Source organism: Thalassophryne amazonica, chromosome 21, assembly GCF_902500255.1.
Source record: "Thalassophryne amazonica chromosome 21, fThaAma1.1, whole genome shotgun sequence".
In the NCBI taxonomy this organism is placed as follows: Eukaryota; Metazoa; Chordata; class Actinopteri; order Batrachoidiformes; family Batrachoididae; genus Thalassophryne; species Thalassophryne amazonica.
In genome coordinates, this window is record NC_047123.1 from 8819950 (window position 1) to 8842344 (window position 22395).

General features: G+C 46.6%; 1 protein-coding gene across 1 annotated transcript in view; it reads right to left on the reverse strand.

Annotated features, from left to right (window-relative positions):
- Positions 1–5547: 5547 nt before the first annotated feature.
- dtnba (dystrobrevin, beta a) overlaps positions 5548–22395 on the reverse strand; it is a 90761-nt gene continuing 73913 nt past the window's right edge. Inside the window, 2 exon segments of the mRNA XM_034161958.1 lie at positions 5548–9327; positions 17511–17538. Of these exon segments, the coding sequence (XP_034017849.1) occupies positions 17534–17538 (5 nt within the window). The 3' untranslated portion in view covers positions 5548–9327; positions 17511–17533.

Consider the following 22395-nt stretch of genomic DNA (forward strand, 5'->3'; position numbering starts at 1 on the left):
CCGCACCGTCCATATGATTGTGCCATCGATTTGTTGCCAGGCGTGGAGTTCCCGTCCAACAGGCTGTACAACCTCTCCCGACCTGAGCGCGAATCAATGGAGACCTACATCCAGGACTCCTTAGCTGCCGGGCTGATCCGTAACTCCACCTCTCCGATGGGAGCAGGTTTCTTTTTTGTGGGCAAAAAAGATGGCGGTCTTCGTCCATGCATTGATTACCGGGGGCTGAACGAGATCACGGTTCGCAACTGATACCCGTTGCCTTTGTTGGATTCAGTGTTCACCCCCCTGCATGGAGCCAAAATCTTCACAAAGTTGGATCTTAGTAACGCATACCACCTAGTTCGGATCCGGAAGGGAGACGAATGGAAGACGGCATTTAACACCCCGTTAGGTCATTTTGAGTACCTGGTCATGCCGTTCGGCCTCACTAACGCCCCCGCGACGTTCCAAGCTTTGGTCAATGACGTCTTGCGGGACTTCCTGCACCGATTCGTCTTCGTGTATCTGGATGATATACTCATCTTTTCTCCGGACCCTGAGACCCATGTACGGCATGTACGTCAGGTCCTGCAGCGGTTGTTGGAGAACCGGCTGTTTGTGAAGGGCGAGAAGTGTGAGTTCCACCGCACTTCTTTGTCCTTCCTGGGGTTTATCATCTCCTCCAACTCCGTCGCTCCGGATCCCGCCAAGGTCGCAGCGGTGAGAGACTGGCCCCAACCTACAAGCCGTAGGAAGCTGCAACAGTTCCTCGGCTTCGCAAATTTCTACAGGAGGTTCATTAAGGGGTATAGTCAGGTAGTTAGCCCCCTGACGGCCCTGACCTCACCAAAAGTTCCCTTCACCTGGTCGGATCGGTGCGAAGCCGCGTTTAGGGAGTTGAAACGCCGGTTCTCGACTGCACCGGTCTTGGTGCAGCCCGATCCTGGTTGCCAGTTTGTGGTTGAAGTGGACGCCTCTGACTCAGGGATAGGAGCCGTGCTATCCCAGAGCGGAGAAACCGATAAGGTTCTTCACCCGTGTGCCTATTTTTCCCGCAGGTTGACCCCAGCAGAGCGGAATTATGACGTGGGCAATCGAGAGCTCCTTGCGGTGAAAGAGGCTCTTGAGGAGTGGAGACACCTGCTGGAGGGAGCGTCAGTGCCTTTCACGGTTTTCACTGACCACCGGAACCTGGAGTATATCAGGACCGCCAAGCGACTGAACCCCATGCAGGCAAGCCCGCTGGTCACTGTTTTTCGGCCGTTTTGACTTCCGGATCACCTACCGCCCCGGGACCAAAAACCAAAGATCGGATGCCCTGTCCCGGGTGCATGAACAGGAAGTCAAGACCGAGCTGTCGGATCCACCGGAATCGTGGCTGCTCTGACCTGGGACGTGGAGAAGACCGTCCGGGAGGCCCTGGCACGGAGCCCGGATCCCAGAACAGGACCAAAGAACAGACTATACATCCCACCAGAGGCCAGAGCTGCCGTGCTGGACTTCTGTCACGGGTCCAAGCTCTCCTGCCACCCAGGGGTGCGTAGGACCGTGGCAGTAGTCCGGCAGCGCTTCTGGTGGGCGTCCCTGGAGACTGATGTCCGGGCTTACATCCAGGCCTGCACCACCTGCGCCAGGGGCAAGGCGGACCACCAGAAGGCACAGGGACTTCTACAGCCACTTCCTGTGCCTCACCGCCCCTGGTCCCACATCGGTCTGGATTTTGTCATGGGCCTCCCGCCGTCCCGGGGACACACCACCATACTCACGATAGTGGACCGTTTTTCCAAGGCGGCCCACTTCGTGGCCCTCCCGAAGCTCCCGTCGGCCCAGGAGACGGCGGATCTCCTGGTCCACCACGTCGTCCGGCTGCATGGGATACCAACAGACATCGTTTCGGATCGCGGTCCCCAGTTCTCCTCGCAGGTGTGGAGAAGTTTCTGCCGGGAACTGGGGGCCACTGTAAGCCTCTCGTCTGGGTATCACCCGCAAACTAACGGACAGGTCGAACGGGCCAACCAGGAGTTGGAGCAGGCCCTCAGGTGCACGACCTCCGCACACCCGACGGCTTGGAGTGAACATCTGGCCTGGATCGAGTACGCTCATAACAGCCAGGTGTCCTCTGCCACCGGCCTCTCCCCGTTCGAGGTGTGTCTGGGGTACCAACCCCCTTTGTTTCCTTTGGTGGAGGGAGAGGTCGGTGTGCCCTCGGTCCAGGCCCACCTGCGGAGATGCCGTCGGGTGTGGCGCACCGCCCGTTCGGCCTTGTTGAGGGCCCGGACGAGGGCTAAAGCCCATGCAGACCGTCGACGGTCCCCGGCCCCCGCATACCAGCCCGGGCAGGAGGTATGGCTTTCCACCAAGGACATTCCACTCCAGGTCGAGTCCCCCAAATTAAAAGACCGATTCATTGGACCCTTCCCCATCCTCAAGGTCCTCAGTCCTACCGCAGTGAGGCTCCAACTCCCGGCCTCACTGCGGATCCATCCGGTCTTTCATGTCTCCAGGATTAAACCGCATCACACCTCACCCCTCTGTGCACCCGGTCCGGCGCCGCCTCCTGCCCGTATTATCGACAAGGAGCCGGCTTGGACAGTTCGCCGGCTCTTGGACGTCCGTCGAATGGGCCGGGTCTTTCAGTATTTGGTGGACTGGGAGGGATATGGACCTGAAGAACGCTCCTGGGTGAAGAGGAGCTTCATCCTGGACCCGGCCCTCCTGGCCGATTTCTATCGTTGCCACCCGGACAAGCCTGGTCAGGCGCCAGGAGGCACCCGTTGAGGGGGGGGGTCCTGTTGTGTGGGCCGCTGAAGAGGAGGTACTGCTGGCCCACCACCAGAGGGCGCCCTGCCTGAAGTGCGGGCTTCAGGCACGAGAGGGCGCTGCCGCCTCAGGAACAAGCCGTGGTGACAGCTGTCACCCATCATCCGTGACAGCTGTCACTAATCATCCACATCTGGTATAAAAGCAGGAAGACACCTCCACCACACTGCCGAGATATCATCTTCTATCAGAGGTAATACTCTCAGCCTTTTTGTGAGATTTGTAAATCTGTTATTGTGAGTGTTTGCAGGAGTACCGGCCGTTTTTGTGGAGGCTGTGCAAGACGGCGCTCTTTTTCTTCTGAGACCGCTGCAACGTGCTGAGTGAGAGGTGGAGGTGGAATTCCCTCTAGGATTGTTACTGGGTGTTCACACACCCACCCTTTGACTGTCTTTTGCTTTTTGCCAGCAGTACCAGATCCGACACGCCGTGAAGGTGGCCACCTGGGGACTCCGGGACTTGGCGGCTCCAGTATTCCTCGGGTTCGGTGGCGGTGGAAATCGTGTGGTTCCGGTTCGTTTCCAGACGGGCGTCTCCTATCGTCTAGCCTGCCCACACGACACCTTTATTGATTGACTGTTGCACATTCTGAATCTGCTGTGTTTGGTTGTGTCTTTCACAACAGTAAAGTGTTATAATTTGACTCCTTCCATTGTCCATTCATTTACGCCCCCTGTTGTGGGTCCGTGTCACTACACTTTCCCAACATAGAAGGCATAGCTGCACAATGTAATGCAATAAAAATGCCCAATAAACAACAACCAGCAGGTTCTTGTTTTTTGACACATTAACAATTGAGAGTTGTTAACATCTACTTGTCTCCGGACAACTGTTGGTTGTGCTCTCCCTGATGGATGTGAGGTTCCCTGGGGAGCGAAAAAAGGGCCATTCCTTGCGTTCATCTCTAACATTTGTCTTCTTGTCCTCAAAAGTCTATCCCTTGTATTTTTGATGAAGGGGAACTGCAGCATCCTTGATCCTTCTAGGCCGTGTGTTTGTGCCATGGCTCTTTAGCTTCCCCAACATAGAGGTCCAAGATCTCTTCAGCATCACTGCTGTAGTGTGTTAATGGCTTGGAGAAAAAGTTTTGTTGCTTTATCCAAAGATTCTCTTGAGCTTCTCTGACTCTCCAGCCACACAATTACAAAGTTCCTTCTCTTGTCTTGAGCTTATCTCACTGCCGACTTGTCTTTAATGCAGTGAGGGATCGAAGGTCACGGGCATTCAGTGTTGGTTTTCGGCCTTGCCACTTACGTGTTAGAAAGTTCTCCAGATTCTCTGAATCTTCTGATTATATTATGGACTGTAGATGATGGAATCCCGAAATTCCTTGCAATTGAACGTTGAGAAACATTGTTCTTAAACTGTTGGACTATTTTTCATGCAGTTGTTCACAAAGTGGTGATCCTCGCCCCATCTTTGTTTGTGAACGGCTGAGCCTTTTGGGGATGCTCCTTTTATACCCAATCATGACACTCACAATTAGTGTCCTCAGTTCCCAAACACTTATTGAGTGTTGTTAGAAGGAAAGGTGATGTAACACAGTGATAAACATACCACTGTCCCAGCTTTTTTGAAATGTGTTGCAGGCATCCATTTCAAAAATAAGCAAATCTTTGCACAAAAACAATAACGTTTATCAGGTTGAACATTAAATATCTTGTCTTTGTGGTGTATTCAATTGAATCTAGGTTGAAGAGGATTTGCAAATCATTGTATTGTTTTTATTTACATTTCGCACAACGTCCCAACTTAATTGGAATTGGGGTCGTACATTTCACACAGAAAACACAAAAGTTAACCTTTTTTCAACCCTTGTTATATTGAATTGGTCGTCTGCTCACTTCTAACGACTGCTTCATTTGACAGATAACTTTTTGAAATTCTACTTCAGGAAGTTGAGCTGTGAAATTTAGTGGGGCATCTGTGCTGGGAGGTTAAAACCCAAAGTATGTTCAATGTAGAAAAAACTAAACACCCCACTTTTTTAGTGAAATGAAAGATCTAAGATTTCTTCTACGCACACAAAATGCTTGACCTTTGCTAACCCCCCTTACACAGAGATCTTTGTGTGACCATTTAGTGATCAAAAATTGACCCGATCTCTCAACGTCCTAAAGCCTTAAAAAAGCGGTTTCTATGTAAATGTCTGGGAGATACTTGTGCACTCGTTATGTGATCAAAAATGCCACTTTTGGAGCCTCCTGTAAGGACCACTGAGAGTTTGCTGAGCACTTGTGTGTCCAAGAGAGATCACTGGGAGATCGTGGACAGTTCGATGAGAGATCCCTTCCACTGGAGATCATTGAGAGACCGTTTTGGACTGTGTCAAAACTTTGAAGAGACCATGGTGACCGTGAGATCACTGGAAGATCAATACAAGATCTTGGTGATCGCTGGGCACTTATTGAAAGATCGTTGAGGTATCTGGCCATTTCTTTATGTCTCAACGATCCCTGCCCTGTGATATATATATAATCAAGAACAGCGCATGTGACCTGGTTTCTAATGCAAACACTGCGCTAGAAATCTCCTTTTTCTGCTTCATACAGGTCAAATGTGGCATAAAAACAGGCACATAAACACAAAACTATTTGAGTTAGCTGATAACCCAACAATCTGCAGGAAAGTTCAACAAGTTGGCCCATTTTATTTGGTGGGTTTCTTCTACTTTCTTCACCTGCAGCAAGTGACATTTCAGTCGGAAAGTCAAAGCCAGGAACACATTTCACTGGACTCTGATGAGCTGTGTGGGTTTTTATTTTGCTACTTAGAGCTCTAGAAGAAAGGTTAAACTCAGTTTGACCTCTGAGAGGGTAATAATCTACGGAGTCGTCTAATAGCGGGTTATAATCGAGCTGGGTGTTGTGTTTGTGTGCGACTTATTTATGATCAGCAAGGTCGCAAACCACCGACAACCTCAATGAGCTTCATTCAGTTCATTGTTTACAGCCCCACGTACTTATATACTCCGCCCCGCGCATGTACACACACACACACACACACACACACACCTAAGGGAATCTCATGGGAAAAGTGAGAACCGCTCATCCATATAAATGAGGACACTAAATCAGGAGTGGCCCTTTAACTTTTTTGTAGGAGTCCACATGTTGATATTTATGGAAACTGGGTTAGGACCCCAACAGTGTGTCACAGGAAGATGAACATTTCTCATGTTTGCATCAGGCTACAGTTGTATATTGCTGCTGCATTCCTAAAATACTCGGATTTTAATCTTTTAGGTCAGCTGGTTAGTGATGTTTTAAACCTGTCACTCAGGCAGAGAGACGAAGGAATTTTACAACTCTGTCAGTTCGTATCAACAGAGCAGAATGTATTTTACGTCTCATCTGACGTGTTTATTGTAGCTGTTGTGGAAAGCAGACTGTCAGCGATGAGGTAACAGACGGCATTCCACATGGTTATTACAAAATAAGGAATTATTACTATTGTTACATGGCCGCCCGGACGTTTGCGCCCTCAGTGTTAATTTGTGCTGTGACCCGCAGTCAGGGAGGCACTGAGGTCGACATTAAATATTTATTGCAGATGAAATAGAGTCACACGTTTCATTTGCAGTCGGCGTGCTTACAGTTTACAACTTCTTCTCATGACTGATTTCTCGCGCCCTCTTGAGCTCACTGCTTTATTCCATAAATCAGTTAAAATCATTCAGTGTAATGAAAATGTAATTATGTCAGTCCAAAAAAAAACAAACGCTTCATGCTGAAAGTAGGGATGCACCAGTCCAACATTTTCTCTCTGATGTTTTCAAGCCAAAGCAGAGTTACTTTGCTGTTTATATGGCACAATATTCAGACACACTTTACACAGGCAGGTTCACATCCTCTGCTTGCACACACAGGGATGCACACGAGTACACCAGTGTACAACAAAACTAAATTAAAACAAAAATGAGAAATTTATTCAAAGTAATGGAAAAATACAAAACTTGTTGCTTCATCTCAGGGAGTTTTGGTGGCTGCCCCTGTAAATAACACGTTCACCCACTTTGGTGCTTTGTCCGCAATTTTGCCCCAGAAAAAAAAAAAATTACTTGTGAGGAGGATGCTATCTAAATTACAAGGCGCCAGGTTCCACAGCACAAGATCTTAAAGGGAATTAGAGATGACATCGTAATTACTTTAATTCAGGCGCAGTGTTTCCTCTAGAATTTTTTTCACGCCGGGTGGTACTAAAAAAAAAAAAAAAAAAAAACTCAAATTGCGAGGTGCATTGAGTGGAAAAACGCAAAAGGGGCATGCAAAAAAGAAAAACCACCAGCTGAAAACAATGTGCTCTGCTGATTCAAGCACCCCTTGTGTAGGGGTTGTCACGGGCCTGGCAGGCTGCCAGACCAGTACTGTTATAGGGGAAACACTGATGTTACTCCAAAAACACACCGGTGATTAAATGACTAAATACACCTCTTTATTCCCTAGGCCTTACTTTGCATTTAGGTGATGCCTCGTGTAATTACAAAAGTGGGCTCGGACGCGCCCTAACAGTCTCTCTAAACTCCAGCTGCTAAACACTAGCAGCCTTGGCATGCAAGCGAACAAACTGCCCCATCAGTCCACCCTTTTCCTTGTTTGTCACGCATGTGATCTGTTTTGGACTTGCAATGTTTCAAAATGACTTCCTGACAAATGGTGCTGATAACGCTTACGTAAACTTTACAAAGCGCTTTTCTCACACTGACATCTACACATTTGGGTATCAGCAGTGGTTTTATGCAAATTTTTACTCTGTGTCGCTCACCGGAATCGTTCACAGCTTTGCCACTGCTGTGCGAACATGTGTGTGCTGACATTGTTTGTACTGTTGTCACTAGTACTGGTGATAGTACTGCTCAGAGACCATTAGTGGCCCTGGTGCATCCCTATTTAAAACTGGTCAAAAAGAAACAGAACTTCATATGAGCACAAAAATCAAACTGCTAAGAAATGCTGGGAAAAAAAAGCACATTTGCTGATTGAAAAAACAAACACACAAAACAACTACAGTTCATTATACTGAAGTTCGGCATGGATGGACACAAGCTAAAGAAGGTATTTTGATGGTATTTCGAATACGTTACCTACAGATATCAGTCGGTGCTGGTTTGGGAGTCCTCAGTGTCAAAATCTGTGAGCAACACCCAAAGAAAAGTTCTACAATCCAATAAATGCTACAGGAAGCTCAGATTCTCTTGGAGGTATGAGCGTATTGGTTAAAATCAAAATCTTGTTGAGTATTAATCATTTTTAATGTACAGACTGTGAGTTTGATTTACAGTTTATGAAGCACAGACATGAAGTTATATACATACAAAATTTATGAAAGTCATCAAGTAAAACTCCCAAGGAGCACTGTGGCAAGAAATAATCAATCGTCAGCTTAAAAATCTACCTGTACTACTGAAAATATTCTTTTTATCAACATTAGTTTCTGTTAAAATTTCCTGATTGTAACAAATCTTTGATTGGCTTTTACCTTCTGTACCGCCAGCCACTGAAGCTCAGTCATATCTCTAAATTTAGAACCATTTTCCAAAACGGTACATTTACAATAATCATCATAACTGTTTTATGTTAAAAAAAAATCTTATCATTAAATCTTCAAGGCAAAATTAAATAACAATTTCGAGCTACCCCCACTTTTCTACAACGCCTTACCAAGGCAAAAGGTTTCAAATTTTCATCTGTACACACACACACACACACACACACACACACACACACACACACACACACACACACACACACACACACACACACACACACACACACACACACACACACACACACACACCACAGTACCGGGACACACAGAGGGCCTGGACAAACTGAGCCTGAGCCGTGGTACTAAAGCTGATCCAAGTTTATGACACCTGTCCAGTTTTCCCATCTGTGATGCTTCAGTCAGCGGAGTTGTGCAGGTTACATCAATAAAAAGTCCAATTAAAGCTCATAGTCTCAGCAGGGCCTGACCACACACACACACACACACACATACACACACATTTGGAATAAACAATAAAGCAAAGTCAAAGCAAACAATAAATACTGAGCACACAGTGCTGAAACATAAACGCTGCAACTTACATCTTTTCATTTTCAATCTCGACCCTCGTCTTCTTCCTCTGCACCGATATACTTCCACTTCACATTTTTATCTTTAACCCATTCTATAAAAACATCTGCCTCCATCTTTACAGCTTCCGGTTCACTTGCTTGACCTTCTCACCCTTTGAAACACAGAGCGCGTGCATACAGTACAAATCAGCAGGTTTCCGATTCTTCGTTTAGCTGCGTACGATTAAATCAAACATCAACACAAAACCACAGTGATGAGACACACTCAGTCATAGCTATACATCAGTAGGGACCCAGTGGGCATTTGGTGTCCAGCATCCTGATTGGTTTATTGGAAGTGGAGCTCTAATCCCATTTGGTGACAATAAAATAAAATAAAAAGAAACACTAGAAGATTTGGGTGTGTAATCTGAGCAAGGTTGGTCTTCTTCGGACATCGGCGAGCCTGAGGAGAGATTAACAGCTCAGTCATAAAGTGATGTCATGTCATTTTTCCATGTTTAGCTCACATCACACAGAACAGCGTAAATGATTTAAAAAAGAAAAGTCTAGCTGTAAACTACTCAGGAGTTTAGTTCAGTTTCAGCCACAAATACAATCATTATTACAACATCAGTTAACGCATTCAATATTGTAAAAAAAAAAAAAAAAACAAATGTCGGGATTTCCTTCACTCTTAAGTAGTTTCCAAATAACTATTACAATAGTGAGCTCAAATGATACATTTTACCGCACAGTTTCACCTGCTACCGAATAATTATTACAATAGTACTGAATGTTTTTGATTGATTTTTGTGGCATTTAATTCATAAAACTGTATAACAGAGTTTCTAAAAAAAGAATATGACATGAAATAAAATGCAGAGGACAAGACAAGAAAGTCAAACGCTTATTTACACTGTGGTCGTCACAAAGTCTGTTGTGCAATTTCACCGTTATTGTAATGATTCCTAAAATAGTGATAACAGACTGCTGTGTTATTGTGACGGGCAGAAATGCACGGGAAACTCATGGACTATTGTAACAATTATTACAATAGCAGGTGTGGCTGAGATGTTCACTTTTATTCACAACACCCTGTGATTTTTATCAGGATGCCAGTTTACACAGAGGTGCTGCCTCTGTATTAGGAATGTAATTGTCAGGCTTTGGGTCCTGTTTGCTGGTTTTGGTTTGCTTATATTGTTTTGTCTCTTGCTGGGGGGTTTTTCCTGTCTGGATCTATCTGTCGCTTTCTTTGTTGTCTGTCGTGTTTTCTGGTTGTGGGTGTGTCCTTCTCCCTGGCCACTCCTTCTTTCTGGGACGTTCCACACACACCTGCTCTCAATCTGTACCTCATCACCTGGGTGTACATAAGCGCCTTTGTTTGCCTCATTTCTTCACCAGATTGTTGCGCCTTGTGCCTACTCTCTAGCTCTGTATTGTATTCTTGTCCTGCCTGCTTCACGTGTATTACGACTACCTGCCTGTATCCTCGACCACGCCTACTGCCTGATGTTTCTGTTTGTATCACTCTTGTTGGACTGCCTTTCCGTGTACCGAACCTCATTTACTGTTTCAGTAAACTGCTGTGTCTTACAGAGCTTGTTATCAGAGTCCTGCATTTGTGTCCAGCCTATTCCGCCCTTCAGACCTGTCAGAACAATCTGGCCAACAATGGACGCAGCGGACTCTACGACTTTCCAGCTTGCAGTACATCACCACAGTAAGCAACTTGCCCAGCAAGAGGATCAGCTCACCGCTCTTAGCACCGGTCTTGGTGAGTTAGCTCAGCGACAGGATGCTTTCATGACGTCCGTGAGCTCCCAGTTGGAACAGCTCCTGTCAAAACTTCCTATTCAGGCCAGCCAGGACCCAGCAAGAAGCAACACCTGCTCCCCGGTGCCACTTCCGCCCGCCGCCATGACGACCATTGCACCGGAAGCAGCCATCTGTACTCATCTTTCCCGCCCTGAACGATTCTCCGGGGAAACTGGTGACGTCATGCCCTTTATCACGCAATGTGAGTTGCATTTTGAACTGATGCCCTGTATGTTCCTGTCCGATCGGACGAAGATAGCATACTTGATCTCCCATTTGTCGGGCCGGGCTGCGGCGTGGGCTACTGCAGAGTGGAGCCGTCAGTCGCCATCTTGCTCCTCCCTTCAAGCTTTCACCGCGGCGCTCGAGAAGATATTCCAGCACACACCGCCGGGACGCGAGGCGGCGCGCTCCCTACTGAGGCTCAAGCAGGGCACTCGCCGAGTGGCAGATTACGCTGTGGACTTCCGCATCCTGGCCACCAAGAGCGAGTGGAATCCAGCTGCACTTCAGGATGTGTTCTTCCAGGGACTGTCCGCCGAGATTCGTGATAAGATGATCGCCGCCGAATTACCCGAGGAGTTGGACGAGTTGATCGCACTGGCAATCCGGATCGACCGACGTTTGGCAGAACGATCTCACCGCGAGCCGCCTCATCTGCCCCGGCGCGCCTTCGCCTCGCACCCGAATCCCACCACGGCTCTTCACTCCAATGTCAAACGGCCTGGGACTAACGAGCCGACGCAGCACGGCCGCATGCATCTGTCGAAGGAGGAAGGACAGCGGAGACGTGACGAGGGACTGTGTTTCTATTGCGGTAAATCAGGTCATTTGAATGCTTGTTGTCCAGTCAGGGGTGCTTCTGCAAGACCTCAGGCCTTAGTACGGGTGAGTCACAGCTCTGTTTTTTCTTCTAATTCGCAAAACAATATTCCTGCTCAATTGCAATCTGATCACAATTCAGAAATGGTGCATGCCCTCGTAGATTCTGGGTCTGATGCCAATTTAATATTACTCTCCCTCGCCAAGTCCTTGCACCTTAAATTGTTTTCCATCTCACGACCTCTGGCAGTCAGGGCGGTGGACGGACATGAGCTTGGGAGAATCACTCATCGCACTCAGTCCGTCCGACTAATTATCAATGTGAACCATGTGGAAACAATCAGTTTTTTAGTGCTGGATAAAATGACTCACTCCATCATTCTGGGGCATCCCTGGCTGCAACGGCACAGTCCCAATTTCGAGTGGGCTAAGGGTACGATAACTGGATGGGGGCCTTCGTGCCCCGGAAAATGTTTAATCAGCCATAAGCTAATGCCTATGCTCGTTCAGACAGACCTGGCCGGGGTCCCACCTTGTTATCATGACCTTGCAACAGTGTTTAGTAAATCTAACGCTAAATCACTCCCACCTCATCGTATGTACGATTGCGCCATTGACTTGTTGCCTGGGGCCAGTCCGCCCCGAGGGAAATTATACTCGCTGTCCACCCCTGAACGTACCGCCATGCAGGCATACATACAGGAATCGTTGGACGCAGGATTAATACAGCCCTCATCGTCCCCTGCAGGGGCAGGATTTTTCTTTGTGGAGAAAAAGGATAAGACGCTTCGGCCTTGCATAGATTATCGAGGGTTAAACGACATAACTGTGAAGAACCGTTATCCCTTACCGTTGATGTCGTCCGCTTTTGAATCACTGGAGGGGGCTAAAGTATTCACCAAATTAGATCTCCGTAATGCTTATCATTTGGTCAGGATTAGAGAGGGGGACGAATGGAAGACGGCGTTTAACACCCCCTCCGGTCACTACGAGTACTTGGTGATGCCATTTCGGCTTACTAACGCGCCGGCTGTCTTCCAGAACCTAGTTAACGATGTACTACGGGAGTTCTTGAATAAGTTCGTGTTCGTATATCTGGATGATATACTGATTTTCTCCCCTGACCTAGAAACGCACACCCGGCATGTACGGACCGTGTTACAAACCCTTTTAAGGAACGGATTGTATGTCAAAGCGGAGAAATGTGAATTCCATAAGCCTACTGTATCCTTTCTGGGTTTTGTTATTTCAGAGGGCAAGATTCAGATGGATCCTGAAAAGGTGGCTGCAGTACGTGATTTGGCGGTGCCCAGTTGCCGTAAAGAAGTTCAGAGGTTTTTGGGATTTGCAAATTTCTATCGCAAGTTCATCCGAAATTTCAGTTCAGTCGCTGCGCCACTTCATAATGTAACGTCATCGCTATGTGTGTTCAAGTGGACACCGGAATGTGACGAGGCCTTTAAGATCCTAAGGCAACGGTTCACTACCGCCCCAGTGCTACTCCTTCCTGACCCCGCACGGCAGTTCGTTGTTGAGGCTGATGCATCCGATGTAGGCCTGGGAGCAATTCTGTCTCAGATGTGTCCCACAGACAAACGATTACATCCGTGTGCCTTTCTTTCCCTTAAGTTGTCTGCCGCAGAATGTATTTATTGCATCGGCGATGAGGCTGCTTGCGGTCAAGGTGGCCTTGGAGGAGTGGCGACACTGGCTTGAGGGGGCACAGATACCATTCTTAGTCTACACTGATCATAAGAATTTGGCTTATTTACGTTCCGCAAAGCGACTAAACACTCGCCAGGCTCGCTGGGCAATATTTTTCAGCCGATTCAACTTCGTGATCACTTACCGGCCCGGGTCAAAGAATGGTAAACCTGACGCCTTGCCCAGACAGTTTGATGACCCCAATGCTCCAACAGATCCCGGTAATATTTTGCCATCCACATGCTTTGTTTCTGCGATCACTTGGGACATTGAATCACGCATAAAGGCCTCACTTGAGAATGAAACCATACCTACCGAATGTCCTGCCGATCGATTGTTTGTTCCGGTTCCTCTTAGGGGGGCAGTTATCGAGTGGGGCCATAGCAGTCGCTTTTCCTGCCATCCAGGTATTAAAAAGACTATGTTTATTCTCCAACAGCGGTTCTGGTGGCCTTGTATGAGTAGGGATGTTACTGAATTTGTTAATGCCTGTCAGGCTTGTGCCATGCACAAGTCCTCCACTCGTCCTCCTTCTGGGTCATTACTGCCTCTGTCAATTCCTAGACAGCCCTGGACTCATATCTCCCTGGACTTTGTTACTGGACTACCCCCTTCAAGGGGACACACAGTAATTCTCACTGTTGTTGATAGGTTTTCCAAAATGTGTCATTTTGTGCCTTTGCCAAAATTGCCTTCTGCCAAGGAGTTAGCAGAACTAATGCTCCAACATGTTTTTCGTCTCCATGGGTTTCCACAGGACCTAGTCTCCGACCGGGGTCCACAGTTCATCTCGGGATTTTGGAGGGAATTCTGCCGTCTCCTAGGGGCCACCTCTAGTCTCACTTCCGGGTACCATCTGCAGGCAAACGGTCAGTCAGAACGGTGTAATCAGGAATTGGAGAAAGGTCTGCGTATTCTGTGCTCACAACATCCGTCCACTTGGTCCTTACAATTGTCATGGATTGAATTAGCACATAACAGTTTACCGTCGGTTTCTTCTGGGTATTCGCCTTTTCACGTGGTTTTCGGTCATCAACCTTCTTTGTTTACCCCCGCTGATCTGCAATCTCCGGTTCCGTCTGCCCTCAGTTTGATCGTTCGGTGCCAATGGACCTGGGAACGGGCTCGGCGGGTGCTCATCCGTTCTTCGGCTCTTTATAAAGCGGCTGCCGATTGCAGGCGGACAGACGCTCCGGCCTATACTGTTGGTCAGAAGGTGTGGTTGTCGAATGTTCACCTCCCGCTCCGTGGGGTTCCTCGTAAATTAGCGCCCAGGTTCGTTGTTCCCTTCCCCATAACTAAAGTCATCAATCCTGTTTCCGTTCGTCTTCAGTTACCTGCTGCCATGCACATCCACCCCACGTTTCATGTTAGCCAGGTTAAGCCTTATCAGTCCAGTCCGCTGTGCCCTCCGGCCGTTCCCCCTCCTCCCGCCCGGTGGGTGGACGGGGGTCCGGTTTTTACGGTTCGCCGGTTGCTTGCTTCGCACCGCCGGGGTCGCGGTCTCCAGTATTTGGTGGACTGGGAGGGTTACGGTCCCGAGGAGCGGTCCTGGATTCCCTCCCGTTTTGTGTTGGACCCCGGTCTTATTCGTGCCTGTCATGCGGCTCATCCTGCGGCCCCTGGGCCGTCTGGGGTCGGCCCTTGGGTGGGGGGGGGGGGGGGGGGTACTGTCAGGCTTTGGGTCCTGTGTGCTGGCTTTGGTTTGCTTATATTGTTTTGTCTCTTGCTGGGGGGTTTTTCCTGTCTGGATCTATCTGTCGCTTTCTCTGTTGTCTGTCTGTGTTTTCTGGTTGTGGGTGTGTCCTTCTCCCTGGCCACTCCTTCTTTCTGGGGCGTTCCACACACACCTGCTCTCAATCTGTACCTCATCACCTGGGTGTACACAAGCTCCTTTGTTTGCCTCATTTCTTCGCCAGATTGTTGCGCCTTGTGCCTACTCTCCAGCTCTGTATTGTATTCTTGTCCTGCCTGCTTCACGTGTGTTACGACTACCTGCCTGTATCCTCGACCACGCCTACTGCCTGATGTTTCTGTTTGTATCACTCTTGTTGGACTGCCTTTCCGTGTACCGAACCTCGTTTACTGTTTCAGTAAACTGCTGTGTCTTACAGAGCTTGTTGTCAGAGTCCTGCATTTGCGTCCAGCCTATTCCTCCCTTCAGACCTGTCAGTAATAATGTATCACATGTTGTGATAATCATATCGTCAAGTCTGCGGTGAATCATGCTGCATTTTGTAAAGGTTATTGTGATACTGTGGTGGCTTAGTGGTTAGCACTGTTGCCTTATATTAAAATTGCATAATGACTACATGGAAGAAATGATCCCTAAATAAATTCTAAATTGTTTATATTCTTTTAAAAAAAGTGCAAATCGTAAACAGATAATACTGTGTTACAAACTGTAGTTTTTTTTTTTTTTTACAGATTTGTTTGTTGGATTTTCAAATAAATCAGTATTTACAAAACTACTGTAAGAGTAAATTATTTGCTATATACTATACTATACTACTGTAAGTACTATATATAGATATATCTACATAGATATAGCTATCTATCGATCGATCGATCGGACTGAAAGTTATCGGAAATAAATTTATCGGAAGATAATTGGCCCAATAATGGTTTTAAAGCTGATCTTAAAAGCTAATCCGCTAGCAAAACCATTGGCTTTGATAATTATCTACTACTGGATTAGCTGAACTGTCGATCTATCTATCTATCTATCTATCTATTTATCTATCTATCGATCGTCGATCGATCTATCTATCAGCTATATTAGCTGAACTGTCGATCTATAATTGATCAATAGATAGATCGACAGTCTATCTATCTATCTATCTAGCTAGCTAGCTGGCTAGATAGATAGATAGATGTGCGTGTGCATGCATATATAATGAGAAAATTAGAAAAATACACACATGCATAAATGTTTAATGTTACATCTTTGACACAGTTTGTGATATGTACTATATCATGGAAGTAGTGTATCTTTGCAACTCCACTCTGCAGGAACTAAAAGTAGCAGGTGTGTGACAAATTACTCACATAGTTTGTGCACCAGTCACGTGACACAATACAGTGGTCATAAAGCCGGTGCCACTAAAAGATGGCCCACTTAAGGGCCCCTTCACACATAACACAACTGAAGCCAACTGGCGCACAAAGGAGGAATTGCATGCCACTCTTGAAAAATCGGAGCCGCCCCAAACGCTTTGTACAGCTGTCGCCACAACCACTGGCGGGCACAAGCAGCCGAAAGACAGCAAGTGCACATTCGTCCCCCCTCTCAGCAGGTGTCAGCCAAATTCCAGGTGTCACACACGAACGTCCAACACCACTCGCTGGACACATAGAAAAGGGGTGGCTATTCACACTCCCAGCACGAGAGTAGACAGCAGCTGACCACATTTGAGCTGTCTGTGAAAATTCACACTGGGGCTGCTCCCAGTTGCTCCCTGTTGCGTCATGACGATGCAGGAATTTCTGCATCAAGTGCGTGCAGCAGGTGGCAGAGAGGAGGTGAGGACGCAGCCTGCAGGTTCTCTGCACAGAGAAATCAGAGTGCACAGTTTGGCTGCAGACAGACTGTGCACTCTGACTTCTCTTCTAGTTTATATTTGTTCTTGTGCTCAGCACAAGAACACTGCAGCCGAACTGTGCACTCTGATTTCTCTGTGCAGAGAACCTGCAGGCTGCGTCCTCACCTCAGATATCGCTTCAGCTGACCGCCGTGTCAGCGCACTGCAACGCAGCGAGGCGTGTGAATCTGCGGGATTTCCCCACATTGTAATGACGCAGTGTCAGCTGATATGTTCACAACGCGAGAGCCCGGCTCTTCATGAGACGGGAGCCGACTCTTCATGAGACGGGAGCCGACTCTTCATGAGACGAGCGCATCAGGTAATTCATGTAAAACATAAAAGGGAGAACAGCAACCCACGTCATTTCATTACTTCCTGGTGTACGTCTAGGGTGAGGCTAAATCCGCTCTTTATAACAGGAATTATTTTATTTTTTTGCTCCACTGCTGTGTGCGCGACTTTACACGTCCTCGCACTGTGTTCGTGCGCACGAACACGAGCGTGCACAAACCCGTCGCCGCTGTATCGTGCATGCCTGACTGACTGTGTGTCCCTCCCGACAGCAGGTGGAATGTTTTGCAGTCCCCCATTACGTTTTTTGTTTCTATTCTTTCGTCCAACTTCGTGTTATGTGTGAAGGAGCCCTTAAATATGTAATTATTGTGCTTTATAGTAAAGTTAGCTTCTATCGTGACCATAAAACAAAAACATCACTTACTGTTTGTTTGTCCTGTATTTTCTTTAACCTGCTAAAAAGACAAGATTTGTTAGTAGAGTACAACACAGTTTGAAAATTAAAACAAGCTGCATCAAATCTGATTCCTATCTCTCACTGAGCACCTCAAGTCCATTTAATTCAATTTTTTATGCATATCTGATATAGCCATTCTATCCAGACAAAATACAATAAAAGATGGACAGGACATGCAGCACCACAACAGAAATGGTGAAACTTAGTGTTTGGCAACATTTGCTTTGGAGGAAAATCACAATATCTGAAGTAAAACATTGAACAATTGAACAAACAAACATCAATGATGTTTTTCAGGGTTTGCCTGGCATGTGTGCATAACTCCAGGCAGACAAAGGTTTTTTTTTACATCTATATTCTGTGTGTGGCATTAAAACTGGACACTTTGTTGATATCATAAAAACTGTTTCTGCTTTCTGTTAAAACTGATGGTCCTGCTGGGGGATACCGTGGCCACTGGGCCACTCCAAGCCAACAAGCTGGACACAGTACTGATTCACATTCATCTAACCTCCTCAATTCAAGTTGCACATAGTCTATCTCAGCTGTTTCACATCCAAACAAATACTCATTTGAGTGCTCTGTGGCTGACCCACCTTAAAGTAATATTCATCAACACTCAATTTAATCTTTGGTGATATCTCTGGTGCGAACAAATAAATATATATTGACATTATAGTAATGATTATGGAGTTAGTGGTTGTGTGGTAATTTGGTGGTGGCAATGATGTTGGTCAGCCACTGGCAAGACCAACATCCAACTGCCCAATCTGAGCGCAACTGAGACAACCAAATGTAAATTACTGTTCACAATTGCAAGATAGAGGAATAGACAACAAAGTTTAGACCAGAGTCTCAGAGAAACAGAGTGCACAGAGTTAGTGAGTATGTTGATGCCGGTGATTTCCAGGAGCTAACTCGGAACCTGATGGACTTCAAATTAATTTTGACATTTTGCCACTGAGGTAATGAGTTCCTTGATTCCAAAAAAATTCTTGTGTCATCTCAAACAACCAGTATGGGCTGCTAAATATCACGGTCTTCATAAAACCAGTAGAGGGCAGTAAATGCCCACATCAAAATTTAGTCCAATCTTGATAATCTATAGCGCACAGTCTAAGTGCATGTGGGGCCTGTCAATCTCCACTTTGTCATTTACACATCTTATACTCTGAGGGCAAAGTGAGACGTAGATCACAAAGGGAAGGTGTCACTTAATAAATCATGGGTGTGTTTTGACCATAACGCAAAATAATCCACTCAGAATGTGATTCCCTGTTTAGAAGGTGGACTCAGAGGTGAGAGGTTTTCGGGTGAGAACATCATACTGCATACAGTGTGAAAGTGTGCACAGATCTTTTACAGGAGGAACAGTCATTCACCAAAGCTCCCTGCGGTGACGCATTTAAGCGCGTCAATCTACAATACTTCCTCCGACCACCTGATCTCCTCCATATCCCATTCCATCCCCACTGCACCTGGACACTGAAGCTAACTCTGTCTTGGTGCTACACACTAGTCAGCCCCAGGAAAAAGAAAAACAGCGTATACGTAAATATGTTGTTAATTTTTGTTTTCAAATCAGGTTTGGGCTAGTATGATGCATGAATGCACAGCCTTGATTTTGCGGTGCAACAACAGTGCTCAGGCACCATTAGCCATCATTCTACATTAGCACTGACACTTACATTGTGCTGTGTGCTGCTTTTTGACGCCCATCAAGGCAACAATAGGTCCAAACACAGTTCTACACATGAATACAGTTCACCAAGTAATTAGCCAAAGAGATGAAAGTCATAGTTTTATGTCCATAAAATTGATAAAATAGAAGGTATCAAAATGTTGATGTGGTAGGTATTGGGTTTTGTAAAAACATCATATAAAATACGAAGGAAATTCACTGAGTGCTTAGTGAAATCTCGAGAGACTAACACACTTGAGCAGTTTTAATAAACTTCATCTGGGCCTGTTGCCTCATTTACAGCGAACAAGTTTTAAAGTTATCGGCTTCAAACTAATAAGAAGCAGATGAACGTTTAGCACAGTGAACCTAAAACAAGAGTGCAGGCAGAATTATTTCTGAAGGCTCATGAGATGGCTGCTAATAAGCTTTGTGCAGTGCAGATGAGATTATCTGGACAGTGTACTCCCAGATGGTCATGGTGTCTGAAGATCACAGTTGGTTTGATGATGTGTGTAACATTAACCTCGTGGAAATCCACGAGGTTCTTTCCCAAGTCTTACCTTGTGTGTGCTTTTTATATGTGTTCATGTACCGGGCCGGCTTATGTGTGTTGTTTGTGTGTGTCGTCTGTCGTCATGAGGCCGGTCATGGTTTGCTCAGCCCTGCTGTTGTCCTAAGGCAGGACATACATCTGGAGCTGGTCCCCGGGCGCCTAAAGGCGACTTCTGCTCCTAACTGGCAATTAGGATGGGTAAAATGCAGTAAACACATTTTATTGTGCAGGGAACATGTTCCTTTATGCATATGACAATAAAATTCTTTTGAATCCTTTGAATCCTTGTGTAACCTACACAGCACCAATGTAACCTGTGTTGTTTCGTCCCACGCTGAGTTTGAACCTACAGACCCAAAGATGGGAGGCAGGCCCTCTAACCACGAGGCTAACCCATGGGCTCTAGCATCTGTCGCGCCTTTAGGCAGTTTACTTAACTTCTTCTGCACAGCACCACCTGCTGGCCACTGTTGCACTTGCACACCAGTAGTGTCACTTAAGGCTGGGCATACACTGTACGATATTTTCAATCGTTGTACGTGGCTCCAGCTCAAACTGTGCGACAAAACCGCAGGGGTTAAAAGTTCAGAGCGCACGATTCATGTTCTCACACTGTACGGCCCGATGCTCTGATGCGATCTGACTGCTCACATTGTACGTTCAAAAACCACACATCGGAAGCTTTTTTTTCTTTAAAAAAAAAAAGATTTCATGCCAATCAGTGCGCACAGTGAGTGAAATCAGGTGGGGGGAGACTGAACGTATATGCGCGCACGCACACAGCAGACTGCAACATGATTCATGAGAGGACGGTAAAAAGAAAACATAAACATAACAGGTGCTGCTACTTACCTTTGTATAAATAAACTATATTTCATACGGAGTCATACAGCTGTGCAAGGTGTAGCAAGTTACTCCATCTGTCGTAAATCCTGTTGTTGTCTGCTGTGTGTGTGTGTGTGTGTGCGCGCATATACGTTCAGTTTCCCCCCCACCTGATTCCACTCACTGTGCGCGCTGATAGGCATGAACTTTAATATGATATTAGGTTATTGCGAGGGAACGCAAAAAAAAAACAAAAAAAAAAAAACACAAGACTTTACATGAGATCACTGTTTGAATTGTTCTGTGAATTGTTTCTGTAATTTATGTTTGTAGCATGGCCCAAGCGGAGGGTCACCCCTTTGAGTCTGGTCTGCTTGAGGTTTCTTCCTCAGACGGAGTTTTTCCTTACCACTGTTGCTCTGGGGGTTCACTGAAAAAAATGCTACTTTGGATCAACTTAAAAAAATTGATGTAATTTGTTACAGCTAATTTTTTTAGTTTCTCACAATGTATATTTATGATTTTGGCTTGCCTCTACTGGTGGTTGGCTCTCACTGCGGTATTGTATCACTTCCTGTTCCGGAGCACAGCGGTGTTTTTCTGTATCTGTTAGCTGTTTAATCTGCACAGTTAGATTGATCTAGTTATCTAGATTACGATTTGTTTCCCAGTGTAATCTTTACGTGCCTTAACTAAAGCACTCCTTCTGCTGAATCACCTCTAAATTATTTACACATTATTCACTTTGCGTGTTTTTAGGAATCCGCTAGCTTAGCGTAGCTACTAGCTCTTAGCCGATTTAGCATGGCGGCTTCTCCTGTCTCTCCCGCACTTTTCTGCTCTGGGTGTGAAATGTTTAGTTATTCCTCGGCCTCCTTTAACAGTAACGGTACTTGTAATAAGTGTAGCTTATTCGTAGCTTTGGAGGCCAGGCTGGGCGAATTGGAGACTCGGCTCCGCACCGTGGAAAATTCTACAGCTAGCCAGGCCCCTGTAGTCGGTGCGGACCAAGGTAGCTTAGCCGCCGTTAGTTCCCCCCTAGCAGATCCCGAGCAGCCGGGAAAGCAGGCTGACTGGGTGACTGTGAGGAGGAAGCGTAGCCCTAAACAGAAGCCCCGTGTACACCGCCAACCCGTTCACATCTCTAACCGTTTTTCCCCACTCGACGACACACCCGCCGAGGATCAAACTCTGGTTATTGGCGACTCTGTTTTGAGAAATGTGAAGTTAGCGACACCAGCAACCATAGTCAATTGTCTTCCGGGGGCCAGAGCAGGCGACACTGAAGGAAATTTGAAACTGCTGGCTAAGGCTAAGCGTAAATTTGGTAAGATTGTAATTCACGTCGGCAGTAATGACACCCGCTTACGCCAATCGGAGGTCACTAAAATTAACATTAAATCAGTGTGTAACTTTGCAAAAACAATGTCGGACTCTGTTGTTTTCTCTGGGCCCCTCCCCAATCGGACCGGGAGTGACATGTTTAGCCGCATGTTCTCCTTGAATTGCTGGCTGTCTGAGTGGTGTCCAAAAAATGAGGTGGGCTTCATAGATAATTGGCAAAGCTTCTGGGGAAAACCTGGTCTTGTTAGGAGAGACGGCATCCATCCCACTTTGGATGGAGCAGCTCTCATTTCTAGAAATCTGGCCAATTTTCTTAAATCCTCCAAACCGTGACTATCCAGGGTTGGGACCAGGAAGCAGAGTTGTAGTCTTACACACCTCTCTGCAGCTTCTCTCCCCCTGCCATCCCCTCATTACCCCATCCCCGTAGAGACGGTGCCTGCTCC